This window comes from Onychomys torridus, chromosome 17 (assembly GCF_903995425.1).
Source record: "Onychomys torridus chromosome 17, mOncTor1.1, whole genome shotgun sequence".
NCBI classification, from domain to species: Eukaryota; Metazoa; Chordata; class Mammalia; order Rodentia; family Cricetidae; genus Onychomys; species Onychomys torridus.
The window spans coordinates 17,780,111-17,799,990 of NC_050459.1; the positions used below are offsets into that span (position 1 = coordinate 17,780,111).

The 19,880-nt window shown below is 51.6% G+C and overlaps 2 protein-coding genes across 9 annotated transcripts in view; both read left to right on the top strand.

Annotated features, from left to right (window-relative positions):
* Ank1 (ankyrin 1) overlaps positions 1 to 3,182 on the top strand; it is a 186,582-nt gene extending 183,400 nt beyond the window's left edge. For all 8 annotated transcript variants that reach the window (XM_036166316.1, XM_036166317.1, XM_036166319.1 and 5 more), the window contains one exon: positions 944 to 3,182. The gene's annotated coding sequence lies outside the window, so the exon portion shown is untranslated. The remainder of the gene's footprint in view (positions 1 to 943) is intronic.
* Positions 3,183 to 6,161: 2,979 nt separating this feature from the next.
* Nkx6-3 (NK6 homeobox 3) lies at positions 6,162 to 10,227 on the top strand. Its single transcript, XM_036209262.1, has 3 exons — positions 6,162 to 6,546; positions 8,594 to 8,763; positions 9,977 to 10,227. The coding sequence occupies exons 1-3, from the start codon at positions 6,162 to 6,164 to the stop codon at positions 10,208 to 10,210; spliced, it is 789 nt and encodes a 262-aa protein (XP_036065155.1). The 3' UTR covers positions 10,211 to 10,227.
* Positions 10,228 to 19,880: the final 9,653 nt, after the last annotated feature.

Consider the following 19,880-nt stretch of genomic DNA (forward strand, 5'->3'; position numbering starts at 1 on the left):
GATGCAGAGGCAGGAGGTTGGAAGTTTCAGGCTAGTTTGAGCTGTGTAACAAGACTTTGTCTCAGACAAGAAAAATTAAGAAAAGAGGAAGGAAGGCAAGAAGGAGGCAGGCCTCTCAGCAGGCTGGAAGGTAAGACCATGGGGGGCAGTACTGGTGCCTTGCTGTGAATCATGGCTGCCAGGTTTGGACTTCACATGCAAAGTTGTTCCTTCCCAACTTGAGATGTAATATTCTAGAGAGAATGTACCTGACGTAAGAGATCTCTCTACCACAGAGTCAGCCCAGCATTAGGCATGTGAACAGGAGCCAGGGTACCTGACAGTGAGAGTCTGGGACAAGAGCCAAGGAAGCTTCAAGGTCATGAGTTCCCAAGACCAGAGCTTCAAGGTCATGAGTTCCCAAGACCAGAGCTTCAAGGTCATGAGTTCCCAAGACCAGAGCTTCAAGTCCATGAGTTCCCAAGACCAGAGCTTCAAGGTCATGAGTTCCTGAGACCAGTGATCTTGTCCAGGGCAGGCATAAAGCAGACATCAGTGTTGTGGGCCCACTTGAACTGAGAGCATAGATGCACTACTGCCTAGCCTAGTCTTTTTCTTGTCATAGGACCCATCACAGAAAAATGGTCACTTTCTAAGCACAAGAATCTACTCTACAGATTTTTCTCCCAGCCCCCTGGCAGCATATTACTCCCTCTGCCCCCCCCCTCCATGTAAGGTTCTTGAGAGTTCATCCACAATGTACTAAACAGTGGAGGCTGGCTGCCTTCGTAAGATGAAGCACCTGAGTAGAGAACAGGGAAGTGTGGGTGGTGTGCGGGGGGTCAGTCTCTGCCACTACACTCTCAGCTCACTGCTTTGCTTGGGGATCCTGCTTCTCCTGGTCTGCCCCGCCTAAGAAGGAAGCACAGGACTCTTGAGTGACTCCTTTTTCTGTGTCCTGCAGGATCACACCTCAACACCCAAACCCTGAACTCCACACTCTGTCATGCACACGGAAGGAGACCTGGACCAGAGGGCTACTGAAGGGTCGCACGTGTCCTAAGATCCCGGCATGACCTCTGTAAGGGGCTTCCTTTAGTCTCGTATCCGCATGAATGGCTGGCTGTAGACGCATGACCTACAGCCTCCAGTCCTGCCTCTAGCGACTCTGGATCTCTGTGGGAATCAGGACGAAGGCCGCAAGAAGAAGGGAGAGGAGGAGTGGGGGAGAGCAAGCAAGCCCCAAAGAGCACATGGGTGCAGACATGATTAAGGGCTCCACTGTGGCTGGGATGGTTGGTTAAAGTTTGTTTGCTTTGTTTGTTTGTTTATTTGTTTGTTTGATTTTGACTTCGACCTCATTTGTAAGAAACTCACATGATCATTCTGGAACGGGAAAACTGGAAACTGGGCGTGAAATCAGTTTAGCACCACGGCCCCATATCCTCCCTCGTGTGTCAGTCCCCATGCCTGCACACAACACATGCCACTTGTAACAACCTCCCCTGGCCCACTTCCCGTGAAGGGACTGCTCTTCTGAGAATGACATGACACAGGTGCACACACGCAGGTCTCCCCTTCACGCAGTCCACACTGATTTTACTGTGACCTCTGAAGCTGTATGGATAAACTGGATATAGATAGATATTTTTTATGTTGTCTCTCAGTTTCAGTATTAATCATCTCCCAGCAGAAATCATTACCCTGAGAGCGCATTCGGGGTTCCTTGTGTTTAGAAATTTGAAAAGTGAGGCAAGGAGCCCTCCAGATCTGCTGTAGGGCTCAAAGGGAGCCAGGGCCCCATCTCAAAGTTCTCTGCTGGGGAAGGGCCTGTGGCTGTCTGAGGATTGCACCAGCATGGTCAATAGAGAGGAGGTTTTCTAAATCGTCAAGCACTTCTATAATAGTCTGTGTTCAAAGTGTAAACTGTACAGTAATCAGCCTTGTGTATATGAAAACAATAAATACTATGCAAACCAATAGAAACACGTTAGCAGTATGTACAAAGCCCTTACCAGCTCCGCTCCCGAGGACTTCTCCAGGCTGTGGGAGGAGCTCAAGGCTGTCTTTCACTGAAAGAGGAAGGGAGTAGGGCTGTGAATGTACCTGCCAGTTCCTAGGTCAGACCACCCTGAGGTCTCCCAGAGCCAACTTGGTGCTTGAAGTGCAGGTGGCCGCAGGCTGGAGGTCCTGGCACAGACACTGGGCTCGAGCTCCGACCACCCGCCCAGCGCAAGGAGAGCCGGAGCAGGATAGAGCTGCTGACCAGGAGGCTGAGGAGAGACCCTCTTCTATCTAGACTCAGGGCCAGGCCAGGAAGGGACCCCTCAACTGGCTGGTCTTGCCTTGGAGCCCTCAGGGAAGAGCCTTAACGTCACACTAGAGTCTCCTGCAGAGGGAGGCCCGAATCAGCACAATCCGGCTCCGCCTTGCCCGGGCGGCGCCCCCTAGGGCCAGGAAAGAGACTGGCAGGCTCTTCTCGCTCTCCAGGAGCCACTGGTGGACGGCGCGGTCACCTTCCTCGCCTGCCGCTCTTGGGGGGCGGGGGGTGTCGTCAGGACACAATAAAAACCTTCCAAGGAGCACAGACGCCCCTCCATGCCCGTGCCCCCACGCCCTGGAGGCTCGCCCCGGGGCTCCAGCCCGCGCGCGCGCGCTCCAGCCCCGGGCGGACGGGTGGAGGGAATGGGGGCGGGGGATGCTGTGGTCCGCGGGCGCGGCTGGCTCCCCCACCCCCGGGAGGGCTGGGCGGGCGAGGACGGGCGCGGGGTCGCCCCGCCTCGCCCCGCACCCTCTGTTCCAGGCCGCCGCCCCAGTAGCGGCTCTTAGCGCCCCGCGCGGCCCGGCTCCGCTTTGGCACCCTCGGCTCAGTCTGGCTTGGCTGCTTGGCACGCTGCCCCCCGCCCTCGGCGGCATGGCTGCGCGCTCCCGTTGCTAGTAGGAGCTGTTTAGGAGGAGTTTGGGGTCTCCACTTGATGCCTAGAGAATGCTGCAGTCTGCACCTTAGACGCTTTTTAGAAGTTTTGAAATGACCTTGATTTTTTTTTAATTGTTATGAAAAATGAACTATGTCTTGGCTCTCTCACATGCTCTGTTACTGAGAGAGACCACCCCTCCCTACTCTGATGTATAGACCGTTCCCCCTACACCAGCTAAACAAATGTCAAATTAATAAAGAAACTGACTCATGGCACAGGGCTCCATCTCTCCTTCTTGGCTCATTTTTTGAGAGTTTGAGGTGCTGATCAAGGGTGTAGCCTGGTTTGGAGTGTGATGGGGTCTGGTGGGTGGCATCAGGAGACACCTCTCTCTGCCCGTAAAAGGAGTCCACCAACGCCCAGGTCCTGGAAAGCCTCTTAATCAATACCACCCTCCCTAGAAGCCCCCAGAAAGAGCTGACAACCCGGCTATGTAGAGACCAGAAGAGGTGGGGGCGGTACTGACCCTACAAACCAGAGAACCTGTCCAGGCAGGCAGGTGACATTCACCAAGGGGAGCTGCCAGACTCTGCCTGCCTTCGCTAGGGAGAGGAAGTAGTTTCCAACACTTTGCACAAAGCTGAGCTCCACACCGGTGATGTTCCCTCCTTTGTCACATGGAGAATAAACAGTGTCCCTTGCATTTGTCGCTTGAGGTTACCAGACAACACACCCTTATCGACTCTAGCGTTAGAAAAGAGTCGAATCATTTGCAGCAAATGTCCGTCCTAACTCCCATTATTATGGAGCGATCAAATCTTTGTCCCCCAAATCTCTGGTGCACCTCAGTCCAGCCCAAGCTCTCAGTCAGACACTGAAAGCCCAGCAAACACTGGCTCCTGCACTTGTATTCCCCAGGGGGGTTTGAAACTCTTGGTTGGGTGGCTTGTCTGGGAATCTGGAATAGCTGGCCCACAGCCTGGGGCAAACCTAACTAACGTAAACCATTAAGAACTTTTCCCCCCCAAGGGCTTAGGTCCAGGCAGCTGAGGAGTGTGCTCAGCAAGACAGACAAAGATGCCCAGGTGAGAGCAGACGCTAGCCAAAAAAATTAAGAAAAACTGGAGAGAGAATGTTTCAAGAGTTACTGAGCACTAAAATCAGTTGAAGGCACACTGTACAGAGGTAGTTTTAAAAAAGGACTTGAACACATTACGGGTGATGACTTAGAGGCTAAAATCACTCCAATAGGCAGAGCCCCCATTCCTGACCGGGTAAGAAGGAACTCTCGTGTGAAGAGTAAGAACATTACTTGCTCAGTGTGCCAGGCTTCAAGGATAAACTAGAATATGTGGGTTTCATTCTGGAAGTAAAACTTGTCATAAATTAGAAGTCAATTTCCCAAAATAAAGTCCTTCTTTTTGTACAATGGTTAAAAAACAAACAAAAAACCATAACCCCACTTTTTCTCAGGCTGAAGAGATGGGTGTCAAGAAACCTGTCTCTTTGGTTCCTAGCACCCAAGATGAGAGGCTCACAACTGTCTTTAACTCCAGCCCCAGGGGATTCAACATCCTTTTCTGGACTCCTCAGGTGGACCCGGATGTACAGATGGACAGATGGGCGCGCACACAGACACACACACAGACACACACACACACACAGACACACACACACACACACACACACACACACACACACACACAGTCTCTTTAAAACAAACAAAAGAAAGAACTCTTTCTCATGTTTTTTTAAAATCCAAACTTGTAGAAAGATCACCTCCCCCTTTATAAAATCTTTTCTATTTCCTCACCCAAATCACCAGCACCATAGAGAGTGTGCTGACATCCCAGTCAAATTCTACTTGGCAAGCCGGCCTTCCCCACCTCAGGCCGCTGCCTCTCACCTGTGAAAACACAGGACCCCCCCCCCAAAAAAAAAAAACAATAATAGTGACTTCCCCAAAGCCCAAGTGGCTGGATCAAGAAGAGCTCATCTGGACACTCACCTTGTCCCTGTCATTTCACACTTTGGGAGAGTGACTTCAGGAAAGATTGCTGAATCTACAGAATAACCTAGAAGGTGAGCCCTCATTCCCCTGTGCCTCAGTTTCCCTGTTGTCAAATGAGAGATCGCCCCCATAAGAACCAGCAGATTGCAAAAGAATTCATCAGAAACAAAGCACACAGTGCCCTTATCTCCAGGTTAAGTCCCAAACCTGCCCAACTGCCCTGCTTAGGACCCTGCCTCAGGAACACGGGGCCTCTTCACCCAGGGCACCAACCAGCCAGAAGACCGAAGAGGCCACGGCAGACTGGCAGAGACAGGAACATTTGCACATTAGGCCCTCTTCAGCCTCAGGAATGCCCCGTCACACCCACACCCCTGCAACTCTATGAGCTGCTGCGTGGCCCACTCCCCAAGCCATTCTGTGAGAAGTTTCCCACCCCAGGTCCTCAGGTCTGATAGACTCGCATTATCCCAGAGCAGAACCTGTTCAGCCGACCCCTCGGCACCCCCACTTACCCTGTCCTGGAGGAGGAAGGGAATCATGCAGGGGCAGCTTGGGACGGTGACCTCTGAGCCAGTCCTCCTCTCCCTCAAGGGAGCAAATAAAGACATGGCAGGAGCCTCCAGTCCCTGCCTCCAGGCACCCACCTTTTCCTAGATACTGGACTTGGGTAAGCAAGTGGAGCCTCTGACCATGCACAGGGCGTCTAGAGCTAATTCTTTTCACACATGCACACACACACACACACACACACACACACACACACACACACACACACACGGACTGGCTGATTTACAGTCAATCTTTCAAAGTGCAATTTGTCTAGGAGAAGCCAATGTGAGGCCCATGTGGGCTCCAACCAATGGCCGTACAGCGCTCACAGCTCAGCCAGTCTCGGGTCTGTATTCTAATGGGCCATTTCTTTATCAAGGAAATGTCCCTTCTCTGAACTTAAAACTTCTGATGGAGGGCCCCCAGACTCAGGGGCAGAGAAATCGGGTGCTCTGAATATGGGGAGCACTCCTCCTTAGACCCAGCTGGTGGAGGGGGAAAGCGGAAGGCCTCCCACCTTCTCCGGACACCTGACTTCCGTACCCCATCTCTGAGGAAGGGCCGAGCCAGAGGGCAGTCAGAGGCTGGGCTGGAATGGGGGGACTCTGATTCTCCAAACCTGCCCTGTGATTCTGGACCACCATCTGAAGCGTTCTGGCTTTCAAGGGCTCCTCGCCCTCCTGCTCGCTGACCTGGAGACCATGGAGTCCAACCTGCAGGGGACATTCCTCCTGAACAACACACAGCTGGCCCAGTTCTCGGAAATGAAGGCTCCCATGTGCCAGTACTCGGTGCAGAACTCCTTCTACAAGCTTAGTCCTCCGGGACTCGGCCCCCAGCTGGCCGCTGGGACTCCCCACGGGATCACTGACATCCTGAGCAGGCCGGTAGCCACTCCAAACAGCAGCCTCCTCTCTGGCTACCCCCACGTGGCAGGCTTTGGTGGACTCGGCTCCCAGGGGGTCTACTATGGCCCCCAAGTGGGGAGTTTTTCCAAGGCTGGGAATGAGTACCCCACCCGGACCCGGAACTGCTGGGCGGACACAGGCCAGGACTGGCGAGGCGGCGCTCGGCCGTGCAGCAACGGTGAGTACAGACAGGGCCTTCCCCCGGACCCCAGCCTGCACCAGGGAGGAGGCAGGAGGTAGGGGTCTTTCACAGGGTGGGCTGCACTGTGTTCTACCTTACCTCAGCTGCCATTACAGCCCTGGCACTTGCTCTCTTTCCTCGGCTCACAGCGGAACTGAATTCTACCTTCTTCCACCCTTCCCCACTTCCACCAGCTAGCACAAGTATCTGAACCCCACCTTACCAATTGCCATGTCAGTTACCCTTCAAGGGACTTTGGGTGTTCCAGGCCCCACCAACACAGCCCAGCCCACCCTGTTTGCTTCTGCCCAGAGTCATACGACCCCTTCACACAAAGCAAGCAAATGCTGCCCTGGTGAAGAAAAACGTCCTGCACTATCATATCCTAAAGAGTCCAATTTTGCATGGCATCGTTCCAAGGCCCACTGAGGTCCCATCCAGAAGCTGAGAGCCATTTACCCACCTTCCTGCTCCGGGTTCACATCAGCAATGGCCGAGACAAGCCAAGTTTGACCTTGGCCCTGACTGCTGGGGGGCCCCCTTACCCCAACCATCCCTCAGACTCGGGTTTCTGAGAACTGGAGTGGAAGGGGTGGATATTATGCCAGTCAGGGATCCAGGAAGTGCCAGGGGCATGTGCTCGTGAGACACACTGGGAGAGGGTGGTAGTGGCTTCTAGGCCTTATTGTGGGGCCACCCAAACTCTGGGTGGGATAAACGTGGCGAGGACAGAGGCAAAGCCCCTTCTGCTTCTGTTTAGTCTCTAGCTCCCCTGCTGCAGAAGGAACCAGTGATGGAAATCCCCAACCCTTGCCCCCTTCCCATGTGCCTGACTGACAGCCACCTCCCTCAGATCTCATCTCTTGGAAGCTATTGTACAATCTAGTCTGGGGTACTCTAAGCCCAAACTATTTCTAAACCCACACCTCTACCCTACACTCCTCCATCCCGCCCTACTCCTCAGTCTTGAATGCATGCACACATCAGAAACAAGCCAGGAAAGCCAGTGGCCAGTTTAACACAAGACGAGAGAGAATTGGAGATGGTCAGTGTTCAGGACAGTGGTTCATCAACATGTGGTCGTGAACCCTTCAGGCTTGACCGGCCTTTCACAGGGGTGGGTGGCATATTGGACATCCTGCATATCAGATATTTACAATATGATTCATAACAGTGGCAAAATTACGAAGTAACAACGAAATAATTGTATGGCTGGGGGTCACCACAACAACATGAGGAACTGTATTAAAGGGTCCCAGCCTTAGGAAGGTTGGGAACCGCTGTCTTAGGAGGTCTGTCCTCTTTGCTGAAGTCCCCTGCCTGTAATGAGGACATGGGACACAAGATGCTAGACTACACTGACTCTGCTTGCTTCGAGCCTCAAGCTCCATCGTGAGCAGTCAGTCAGTCGTGCCTGAGTTTGATGTCTCCAGCCTCTCCAGATGACTCTGGCACCCCAACACCAGGCTGTATAATAGATTCCAAGAGGTTTAAGGCGGGGTGGGCTGCCAGGCAATGCAACACACGGAGGAATGGCATCATGGAGTCTGAAGTGTTCTCCTTCATGCTTTTGCAACAGACCTGGGAGGCCGGGACTCAGAGAAAGAAAGTGGAAAAGAATTCATAGGCCCCGGAGGTTTGACTGCAGGTGGAAGGTACCCAGGCCTGTTTTGGTGAAAGACAGGGCATTCTTGTCTTGGTGTCTTGGCTCAGAAAAGAAATTCCCACGTGTCCCCTGGGAAAGGCAGCATCAGTGAATTATGGGAAAACTAGAAGGGAAGGCATAGGCCCAGTTCGAAGTCCTCGCTGTTATAGTAGCTATAACCTGGAGCAGCTGCCCTCTCGGGGCCCTGCCCACCCAGGTGTGGTAGAGATCACAGTAACTTTTATACAGATGCCAGAAGTGCTGCTCAGCTGGCAGGTGTCACCACGTTCCTGTGACTCAGGGGCTTCTGGGTAGAACACATCCCTGTGGAAGACACAGGACAGGCAGCCATCAGGTCTAGACTCACCCTGCTAACCTTCTTCTCCTTTCTCCTGCCAGCTCCTGACCCCCTGAGCGACACCATCCACAAGAAAAAGCACACTCGCCCTACCTTCACGGGCCACCAGATCTTTGCTCTGGAGAAAACCTTTGAGCAGACCAAGTACTTGGCTGGCCCCGAAAGGGCGCGGCTAGCGTACTCCCTGGGCATGACGGAGTCACAGGTCAAGGTGAGTCTGTGCAGAAGGTATCTGCCTGGCAGCCGGGCGTCTGCCAGGGCAGGAGGCTACCAGGTGAGAGGAAGGCTTGTCTCCCCATCTTACTGTAGAGATTATAGTAATTACTAATAGCCCCCCCCCCCAAATGACAGCTATCTACCCAGCCATCTGGGAGCCTGTAAGCAGTACCTCCATTAAACCTCACCCTGTCTTGAAGTCACGGTTATGGGCCGTTTTACAAATAAAGGGACAGGGACAGTTAATCAAGCCTGGTGCCTATGGTCTTCCAGCTGTCACGTGCAGAGCTAGACTTGAACTAAGTTCTGTGGGATACTGACCAGCTGGCCTGTTCCCCAATTTTTAAAAGGAAGATAATACACCCTCTGTTTCCACCCAATGCAGAAGAGGGTGGCAGAGATCAGCCGCAGGCTTCCACATACCTCACAAGCCAGCCACAGCCTCCCTGCTGCCCACCTCCTCAGACTCCGGGGACAAGTGCTCCCCTAGTCGGTGCACACTTGGGATGGGGACACAGAAGGCGGCAGCCGCGAGGGCTGCCAGGGCGTGACGAAGTGTGGACAGATTAGGGGTGTTCTGAGGAGGCAAAGTGGGACCTACCTCAGCAGATTGTCACAGCCACGACAGAAGGCTGTGGAGTGGAGGCCAAAGGGGCTGACACAGGCTCCTGCCTCACATTTGGTTGCCTCTTTAGGGCTCCACAGTCTCCAACCATCTCACGTAACATACTTACTGGTCCTGTTGTTTTTCGGGGCGGGGGGAGGGGGCAATTATTCAGAAGCTTCCTGGGGATCTATAAAGCCAAAAGAGGGGCAACTTGATTCATTCATTTCGTTTCGTTTTGCTTGCCGGAGGTGGAATGGAGGACCAGGGCATGCTAGGCCCCCAGGCTCTATCATCACACTGCCCTGAGTCCCAGAGAGGAACTGTAGTCAATGGTATTTCAGGGGCTTCGGCTCAGATGCCCAGACAGCGCAAGGAGGAAGCTGCAGTTCAGGGAGGGTTGCCCCCAGAGGAAAGGGCTGCGGCACGCTTATTTTTCTTTTATTATTTTATTTTATTTACTGCCCCCATCCGAGTAATGCAAATGTCAGGCTGCTGCACGGTGCAGAGGTGCACGCCTCCCCCCCCCCACCGTGCATGACTCGGGGGCAGCGAGGGGACGTCCCAGTGGAGCCCTCTCCCGCACCCGGCTCGCTCTTTGCAGGTGTGGTTCCAGAACCGTCGTACCAAGTGGAGGAAGAAGAGCGCCTTGGAGCCCTCGTCCTCCACGCCCCGGGCCCCGGGCGGTGCGGGCGGGGACCGCGCGGCCTCGGAGAACGAGGACGATGAGTACAACAAGCCGCTGGACCCGGACTCGGACGACGAGAAGATCCGCCTGCTGCTGCGCAAGCACCGGGCCGCCTTCTCGGTGCTCAGCCTGGGCGCGCACAGCGTCTGAGCCCCGGGCCCGCCGCGCAGGCCGGCCTTCCCCTCCCCTTACCGCGCAGCTAGCTGAGGGCTGGGGGCAGAGAAGAGGAGCGCAGGGGGAGCGGGAGGAAAAGAGGAAGGAAAGAGAAAGGAGGAGGAGGAGGAGGAAGAGGAGGAAGCGAGAGGGAAGGAAGGGAAGGAGGAGAGGGATGATGGAGAGCGCATCAAGGGAGGAGATGGCACATCTTTCTGCCATGTCTCCCCTCTGGGCCCCTTGCCTGGTCAGTCCTGCGAGAAAGTGAGCAGGCTTTTTGCTGCAGGGAACCTGGCCGTGGGGCTCTCCAGATGCGCTGCTTTCCCCCTAGGGAACAGGCGCTTAGGGAGTCAACAGGTACTGCGCCCAGTCAGCGGCTGTGACTGCAGAGCCCAAGATGGAGCCCGAGGGCCAGGTGTGCTTCCGAATGCTCCCACTTGTGGGGTGGGGGCAGGAGGGAACCCACCTCCGTGAGGGGAGTGGGTTCTGAAAACAGAGACTCTCGTAAAGCTGAGTTTCCGAACCCTGGCGGCTTCCCAGTGCACTTTACTCTGAATGTAGATCCCTCTGTAACAAGGAAGGCATTGACCGGAAAAGGGAAGTGGGGGGAAAGAAGCAGATGAGAAAACCCTAAGGTTTCATTGTCCCTGGGAGACACCCATCAAGGCATTCCTGGGTACCCAAGGGCATCAGAGCTTGGGGGCACCTTAGCAGGAAGGAGAAAAGGGGCTCGGAAAGCCACATTCCTCCAAAGGGGCCCAGGCAGGACAGGGGGCTGAGGACTGTTAGGTACCTACTGCATCTCCTTCCCTGGCCCATCCTGTGGCCTGGCCCTCTACTGGCCCTGTCTTCTGCTCTGAGTATTATTGTGCTCCTGGCAGGGAGAGGGTGGGCTGACCATAGAGGAGCGCAGCCCAAAGGAATCAAGGTGTACCCATCCTCACTGGCTTTTAAAACAAAACTAGAATAAAGCTGAAAAATCACAGAAACCTCCCCGTGGCTCCTGCGCTTCTATGAAGGGAGTAAAGGCAGTGTTCTCTCACTGCCATTGGGCTGGAGTAATGGCTCAGCTATTAAAATCATCTGCTGCTCTTCCTGAGGACCGGTGTTGGGTTCCCAGCTTACAGGCAGCTCACAACTGCCCTGGTAACGCCAGCTCTAGGTGATCCGACGCCCTCTTCTGGCCTCATCAGGTACTGCATGCATGCTCACACAATTAAAAATAAATCTGGAGAGCTGACTCAGAGGTTAAGAGCACTGGCTGTTCTTCCAGAGGACCCAAGTTCAATTCCCAGCACTCACATAGCAACTCACAACTGTCTGTAACTCCAGTTCCAGGGGCTCTGACACCCTCACACCAATGCACATGAAATAAAATTAAAAATTAAATTAAAAAGAAAGAAAGAGCCAGGCGGTGGTGGTGCACGCCTTTAATCCCAGCACTTGGGAGGTGGAGGCAGGCAGATCTGTGTGAGTTTGAAGCCATTCTGGTCTCCAAAGCGAGTTCCAGGAAAGGCGCAAAGCTACACAGAGAAACCCTGTCTGGAAAAACTCACAAAATAAAACAAGGAAGGAAGGAAGGAAGGGAGGGAGGGAGGGAGGGAGGGAGGGAGGAAGGAAGGAAGAAGCTGAAACCATCGGCCATAGGCTAAATTGTTACATTCAGTCACAAAAGGAACTTCTAACGGGTTCTGGGTTTAAGCAAACAAACCCCAAAACATTTTGGAGACTCATATTCTGTGTATCTCCTTTCCTTTGGCATCACAGATGCTTCAGAGTAAAGGGAAGGGAATAGGCCTGTGCTCAGCACAGCCCAGCACCTTCCCTAACAGGCACCTCAGGCACTGATAGGCGAGCGTGGGTTTTGGGGCACAGTTCTCAAATGTGTCATTCATATTAGAAGGGCCTGGGTCATGCACCCAGTGAAGGGTTTCAGATTAGAGGTTCAAGAACACTGAAGTAGCCTGCTGTGTTAACTAAATGACATATTAAGAGAGTTATTAATGCCACAAAAAGACAGCATAGTGGGACCTGAGTGGAGTTTGGACCCATGAGGCTAAGTGCAGGTCCTGTCTAGATTTCAGGAGATGGGGGTCCCATGATAGTGTTCTCAACCTGTAGGTCACTACCCTTTGGGGGGGGGGTCAAATGACTCTTTCATGGGGGTCACTTAAGACCATTGGACAACACAGATATTTACATTACAATTCATAACAGTAGCAAAGTTATGAAGTAGCAATAAAAATAATGTCATGGTTGGGGGTCACCACCACATGACGAGTTGTATTAAAGGGTCACAGCATCAGGAAGGTTGAGAACCACAGTCCCGTGCTTCATAATTGATAAGTATCCCACAGTGTGTGCTGGCAGGCAGGTTGACTCTGATTCCTGGGAACAGTGGGTAGAGGTAGGTTCAGCCCTTTAGGTGATGGGTGCTCATCACACCTACCACCTGTAGCCCCTGACAGCTGAGGCAACGGTCAAAAAGAGGGGCAACTAGTGAGCTCCTACTTCCGGAACCCGGCCCCATGCTTAGGCCATCCTCAGGTTTGATCTTGGAACTTCAGCACAGGACAGAGAGGCCAGTGGACTGAGTTCTGCCATTCTCTGCATCCTTGGGTGGACTGTTCAACCTCTGGGATTCAGTTTACTCATCTGTAAGCAGAATAATAATTATGCATACTTTGTAGGGTTGAGTAAGATTGGAATCATGAGCCTGGCAAGGCAGGGCAGGTCTTTAGTCCCATCACTCAATAGGAGGAGGCAGGTGAGATCAAGCCAGCCTGGTTTACATAACAATTCCAGGCTTGCCAGGACTCAATTAAAAAGAGGGGCAAACATGAATTTAAAAAAAAAAATCTTAATTAAAAAAAGGAAAACACACGCCTGTAATCCCAGCACTTGGGAGGCAGAGGCAGGTGGATCTCTGAGTTCGAGGCCAGTCTGGTCTACAGAGTGAGTGCCAGGACAGCCTGTCTACAGAGAAACCCTGTCTCGAAAAACCAATAAATAAATAAATAAATAAACAAACAAACAAAGATAATTATAAAGAAAAAATACAATTAAAACATCCCTGGTGGTTGGGGGCGGGGGGAAGAGGAGCAAATACTGGCTTCCACTTCAGGAAGATAGCGAGACCCAATCTTGGGATAAAGAAAATAAATAAATAAAAATAAAACCAGGAAAGGAAAGAAATAAAATAATGAGTGTACCTGACAGATACCAACAAGAAATAGCCGTTCTCAACCATTGAGAGACACTTTGGAAACAGTCTTGCTTCCCGGGCTGTGTCTCTTACAACATTGCTGGGTTGAAACTTGACTCCCTGGGTGACAGGACTAAGAAATGAAGCCTTTGTGGGGTGATCTGCCCAGAGCACTCCACCCTCAGGCATGAGATTGGTGACCCTTCTTCTGCCTCTTCTTCGAAGTGAGGACCGAGCTCGAGTTACCATCTCAGAAGCAGAAATGAGTCACTGAACGTGGTGGTACCTTAATCTCTAGATTTCTAGTCTCCAACTCCGAGAATCATCCAGGCTCAGGCACTGGGGTATGAAGGACACAAGCCTGAGTATGGCTCCCCACTTTGGCAGATGGTAGCCGGAGCATTGTGACCAAGTCAATTCATTTTTCTATAAGGTTGGTCCCCTGACTATAGAATGAGACCAGAAGTCCCATCCTGTGAGATGATGGGATCCAGTGAACTCTGCTCCGAGCCCAGAAGGCATTAGTACTATACATCTTCCTCTTCCAGTTCACACTAGTGGTCAAGGCCAGGACACATGGACAGTCATAGCTACCGGCTCCTTTACGTGTTCAACCCCCCTCCATGGGTTGACTGCTGCCTAGGGGTCATGGAAGCCTGCTGGGGGCCAGGTTCACATCACCAAAAGCTCTTTGGAACTCTGGACTACAGCATCAACTGCAGCTTGCAGGTATGTATTCTTGGATGCAGTGAGCATGCTTCAGGAAGAGACTCCTGCCCCTTACCATTTTCCCACTCACCATTGGGAATCCAGTGTCACCTCACCTGCCTGGTCCCCTCAGACTTCTGTGGCTGTGCATGCTGCTCTAGGCTTCACTCAGTACCAGCAGGATGCAACAGGGGTTCTTGCTTGTCCCCCGAAATGCCATGGTCTAGTGTGCAAAAAAGACCCCAGCACTACCTGCAAAGGACTGTAGCAAGGGCTCTGTTCCTTTCAGGCAGTGTGGGAAACTGAGTCACTATGGGCTCCCACAAGCCAGTCACCTTCCAGCTGCTGCAAGTGGCTGGCATTGCTGTCCTCCAGATGAAGAAGCAGAGACATGGGCTGGCACACTCTGGGCACACAAGTTCATCCTGATGTCTGAATGGCATGCTCCTGTCTCACTGGTTCTGGCATAACATCCAACTCTGCAGCTGTGGCAGCCGCTGCACTGCTGGGGTATTTGTTAGATATCTGTGATGTCTCCTGGGAGGTTCTAGGTGTTTCCCTTATCTCACTTCAGGTTCAAAAATCGTTACGCGGGGGCGGGGGTGGGGGTGGGGCTAGAAAGATGGCTCAGAGGTTAAGAGCACTGACTGCTCTTCCAGAAGACCCAGGTTCAATTCCCAATCACCCACATGGAAGCTCACAACTGTCTGTAACTCCAGTTCCAGGAGACTGGGCACCCATGTCAAAACATCAATGTAAATAAAATAAAAATAAATACATTTTTAAAAAATCCTTAGGGATAGGTGTTCCATTAGACTCCTTTTATAACTTATTGGTGGTGAGGAACTGGAGAAGTCAGGCAGCTTGCCCGGCGTTATCCTGCTCAACCCAGGCTGACTCTGGAGCATCCACTTTTAACGACGATAAAAACCACAATGATAAAAAATAAGAAGAAAAAATGAAACTTTAAATAACAAAAATGGAATAAAAGTTCAGAATGACCTGGTAGCAAACACCTGTAATCCCAGCACTTGAGAGGCCGAGGCAGGACAGTATGAGTTGGAGGGCAGTCTACATTTCCACTGTCAGCGCTTGCCTTCACCAGATGAGAAATTCAGAAGCAGCGTTTTCTGTAGAGAGCAAGAACAACTGTGTACAAAGTAGAGAAGAAACCAATTACGTGACAATATAAATTTATTTGTGTAATAAAATTTTGTCTGAATTTTTTTTAAAAAAGGAACAGCCTAAGCTATAGGGTGAACATTTGTCTAAAAGAAAACAAGGGATTGGGGATTTAGCTCAAGGAGTAAGTAGAGTGCAAGGCCCTGGGTTCGGTCCTCAGCTCTGGCAAAAAGAAAGAAAGAAAGAAAGTAAGAAAGAAAGAAAGAAAGAAAGAAAGAAAGAAAGAAAGAAAGAAAGGAAGAAAGGAAGAAAGAAAAGAAAAAGAAAAAAAACAGCTGGATGAAAATCAGGGCTGGGATACAGCTCAATGATGGAGGACATGCTTAGCATTCTGCCGTGTGTGTGTGTGTGTGTGTGTGTGTGTGTGTGTGTGTGTGTGTGTGCTGTGTGTGTGTATGCTTATGTGTGTATGTATATATAAGCTTGTGTGTGTGTGCTGTGTGTGTTTGTGTGTACAAGACTCCCGTTTAGTCACCTACACACAAGCAGTTTGAGGATGATGGCTAGTCACGGTTTTAATTCATTCTCCATGGCTGGGAATGAGGCTCAATGCTTGTCTAGCATGCACAAGGCTCTAGGCCCAATGCAGTACTGAAGGGGAAGGTTGGTCTTAATTTGCATTTCCTAATGGCTAGCCCTGTTAAGTAGTTTTTAGATATTGTTAGCCACTTACCTTCTTTTGAGAAACACCTGTCCAAGTCCCTTAAGTTTTAACCGAGTTATTCATTGTCTAGCTATAGAGTTGAGTTCCTTACGTAGTCCAGATATTAACCCCTTTTGAATGTAAAGCTTGAACGTACTTTCCCATAGTGAGGAAGAAAAGGAAAACAGCAAGCTTTGATGTTAATTATGATTGACAAGCTTACTAGGAAAATATTTGTGTACACAAGAATAAGAAAACAGAGTGAGAAACTGTCTCGGACCCGAGACAGGAGAGCTAATGCTGATCTACCGGCTCCCACTCTATGATCCCGCTGCCTTCCAAAGTGAAATGTTTTCTCTTCTCCCTTGAGAAGGGACCACTGCCAATATCAGCTTAGGCAGCAAGTCCTGTTTGCTAACGGCAAAACTGTCTTAACTAGAAACCTGCAAATTTCAGCTTCTGTAGAACTTGCTTCAGCTCTGGGGGGAAAAAAATCTCCTTTGGGTCACAAGATTAAGACAATGGCTAACCCTGGAGGTTATAACCATGATATATTCCTGGTGTTTTCTCAGCACTGAGGAGGAAGGCTGTCCTTTTCCCGTCACATGCTCCTGGTACATTTGGGCCTGTATTCAGTTCTATTACTTGATGTGTCTGTGTTCACGTCTCTATAACACGGTTTTAGTTACTACAGTTGGGTAGTACCATTTGAAGTCAGGGAATGTCCGAGGCCCCAGACTTGGTTCATTTTGCTATGCTTTCTTGGCTATTTGACTTAAAAAAAAAAAATGGTCCCATGTAAAATTCAGGATTTTTTTTTTAACCCAGGTGAAAGGGATATTAGGATTTTGATAGGGAGTATGTCACCGTGCCCTGTTGTGTGTAATTCTCAGGTGGCCCGAGCATCATCGGGCTTGTCTGTTGGTTTTGTTTTTGAGACAGGGTCTCACTATGTAGCCCTGACTGGCCTGGGACTCACTCTGTAGACATGTTAATGTGGATCTTCTGCCAATTCCTTTGTCTGCTCATCCTCAGTGTTGTGATTTCAGGCATGTGTGACTGCAGTGGGCTACACCTCAGGTTCTTGTTTTGTTTTTATAACTTTCTTTTTATTTATTCTTTGTGTCTTTTACATCATGCTTCCTGATCCCACTCATCTCCCTCAAAATAAAGCAAAATGTAAGAGAAAAAAAAAAAAAAAGGAAAGAAAAAGGAAGAATGGAGTCACGCAGTAAACACCTTATCCACAGATTTCTACATGCAGGCATTCATCGCAAAGAATCATGGGTCTGGTTCAGGCCCCTGGTCTCTGCTGCACCATCGATGCTGGGCTCTCCATGGGACTCTTCCTGGACATCCTGTTGCAGCCCTGGGTCCGTAGGAGTGCCCTCCCCCTCCCGGCCCCCCACCCCACCCCGGCCCACCCTGTACTCCAGCAGATCACAGATGGGGTGGATGTTGGGGTGAATCAACATCAAACCCTGTCTCTGGGCCTAGGTAGCTGCAGGATGGGTCCCGCTCTCTCCTGTCTTCACCACCAGGGTGAGCTCTCCTGCATTGCCCTGGCTAGTTCACCCCTTGTAGCGACCAGCAAGGGGCGGGGCCCATTCTCCCGCTTTCACATCCTTGGGGCGGCTCTCCCACACCTACACCTTCAGGGCCAGCTCTACTGTGTTGCCCATGCGAGGTGTAGAGGCCACTCTCCGGAGTGCCGCAGCTGATGAGGGGCAGGGCCAGCTCTTCCACCTGCCTCAGGCATTGATGGGAGTTTGGGGAGGAAGCCACATCTCTCCCCCACCATGCTGCCATATGATAGATGAGTAACAGGGACAGTTCTCCCTTGCTCACAACATTGGGGCTGGCTTACACACACCTCCGTCAACAGGGTCAGCTCCACTGTGCTACTACTTAGGTGAAGAGCAGGGCCCACTTCCTTGAGTGCTACAGCTGGTGATGCGGAAGGCGAGCTTGCTCTTGTCACAGGTGGTAAGGGGCAAAGGGTAAGGGGGGCATCTCTCCCCCACCCACAGTGCTGCATAACGGTAGTGGAGACAGCTCTCCCATGCTCACAACTGCGGGGCTGGCTCAACCACACCTCCGCCAACAGGGTTGTACATACACCGGGGGGTTTTAATGCCAATTAAAGAGCCTGCAGTTCAGTAGAGGGCTCCAGGGTCCCTCTTAAGTGTGAAGCCAGAGCTGACAGGACTGAGTCCGTCCCTCGACTGTAAAGAGACTATAAACTCCAAAGCTGCAAAGGACAAGACAGAACCAGGTCAGAGACCACCGGTCAATGTGCTTCAGGGCACTTGTACAGCGCCCGTCATTTTGCTTGGTTTCGTGCCTTCCTGATAAACTACAGACTCTCTGGATAGAGCAGGGACACCCAGCCAGAGATGTTCAGCTGAACTCACCAGATGCCCAAGGACCCTAGGACCCTTTGGAGGTGGGGAACAACACACTGACATGTGCCGGCTAGCCAGTGCCCCAAACCCCCACTGTTCATTTGTCTCTACACCCTTGTTTACAGATGCCCTGAATTGAATTCTGTAGCTGTACCCGCGTGACAAATGCCCAAAGCGCAGGCGAAAAGCGACGAAAGAGTCCGCTATTCTTCTTGAGGGAGGGTGGAGACACTGACCCTCCATTGTGACTTGAAGAGAGGGTCCAACTTAGGAAAACCCCCACTGGCTCTTCGGCTCCGAAGTTTTCCTTTATTTAAAAAGATTTTTTTAGTTTATGTGTATGGGTGTTTTGCCTGCATAGAAGTCTGTGTGCCACACGTGTTCCTGGCACCCGAGGAGGCCAGAAGAAGGGGTCGGACCCCTGGAACTGGAGTTACAGATGGCAGTTGGATCGCCAGGTAGGAGCTGGGAATCAAATTCAGGCCCTGTAGAAGAGCATTGAACCATACTGAACCCCTCTTTCTCTCTTCCTTGAGACATTGTTTTCTCAGAATCTGCTACATTTTTGAGGCTGCCTTCTGGAAACGAGCACCATGGGCATTGCTGCCCTTGCACTGCATTGTCTGGTTGGGGGGTGAGATCGGCATGTGTGGGGCAGCCTGTGCTGCAGCTGGGAGGGAGCAGAAGATGCTGCAGGGACCCCAACAGTGGCAGCGGCACATCTGGAAGCATGTGGGAGGCAATAGCCCTACCCCTGCACCTTCCTGTTAGTATGTTTTTGCAATTCACAGTGACACAGTCAACCTGTGAAGAGGGATGCTTACCTTGGCTCACCGTTTTGGAGGTCTGGGCCCACGGTCACTCGCTGTCTTAGATAGGGTGACCATTGCTATGACGAAACACCATGACCAAAGCAACTAGGGGAAGAAATGGTTAATTTGGCTTCCATATCCTGAATCACAGTCCACTGAGGGAAGCCAAGGAAGGAACTCAAGCAGGGCAGGGACCCAGAGGCAGGAGCTTAAGCAGAGGCCACGGAGGGGTGCTGCTTACTGGTTTGCTCCTCATGGCTTGCTCAGCCTGCTTTCTTATAGAACCCGGGCCACCAGGTGCCCAAGGGTGGCCCCATAATGGGTCCTCTGCCCTATCAATCACTAATTAAGAAAATGCCCCACAGGCTTGCCTACAGTAGGATTTCATGGAGGCGTTTTCTCAACTGTGGCTCCCCCTTCTCCAATGACTCCAGCTTGTGTCAAGCTGACATAAAACCAGCCAGCTCACTTGGCTCCGTGGCTTTGAGTCTGAGGTGAGGCAGGTGTAGAGAACACATGCTGAGCAAAGCTGCTCCCTCATGAGAGCCAAGAAGCCGAGAGAGAGAGAGAGAGAGAGAGAGAGAGAGAGAGAGAGAGAGAGAGAATGAATCATCCTTCAAGCGTGTACCCCAATGTCGACCCCACTCTTTAAAAGTTTTTGCCACCTCCCAATGGAAATAAAGCTGTTAACACATGGACTTTGAAGGGCGCA

Coding starts and splice junctions, on each gene's coding strand:
- Nkx6-3 (XM_036209262.1), top strand. CDS start 6,162: ATGGAGTCCAACCTGCAGGGGACATTCCTCCTGAACAACACACAGCTG. Junction 6,547..8,593: donor CGCTCGGCCGTGCAGCAACG/GTGAGTACAGAC, acceptor TTCTCCTGCCAG/CTCCTGACCCCCTGAGCGAC. Junction 8,764..9,976: donor TGACGGAGTCACAGGTCAAG/GTGAGTCTGTGC, acceptor CGCTCTTTGCAG/GTGTGGTTCCAGAACCGTCG.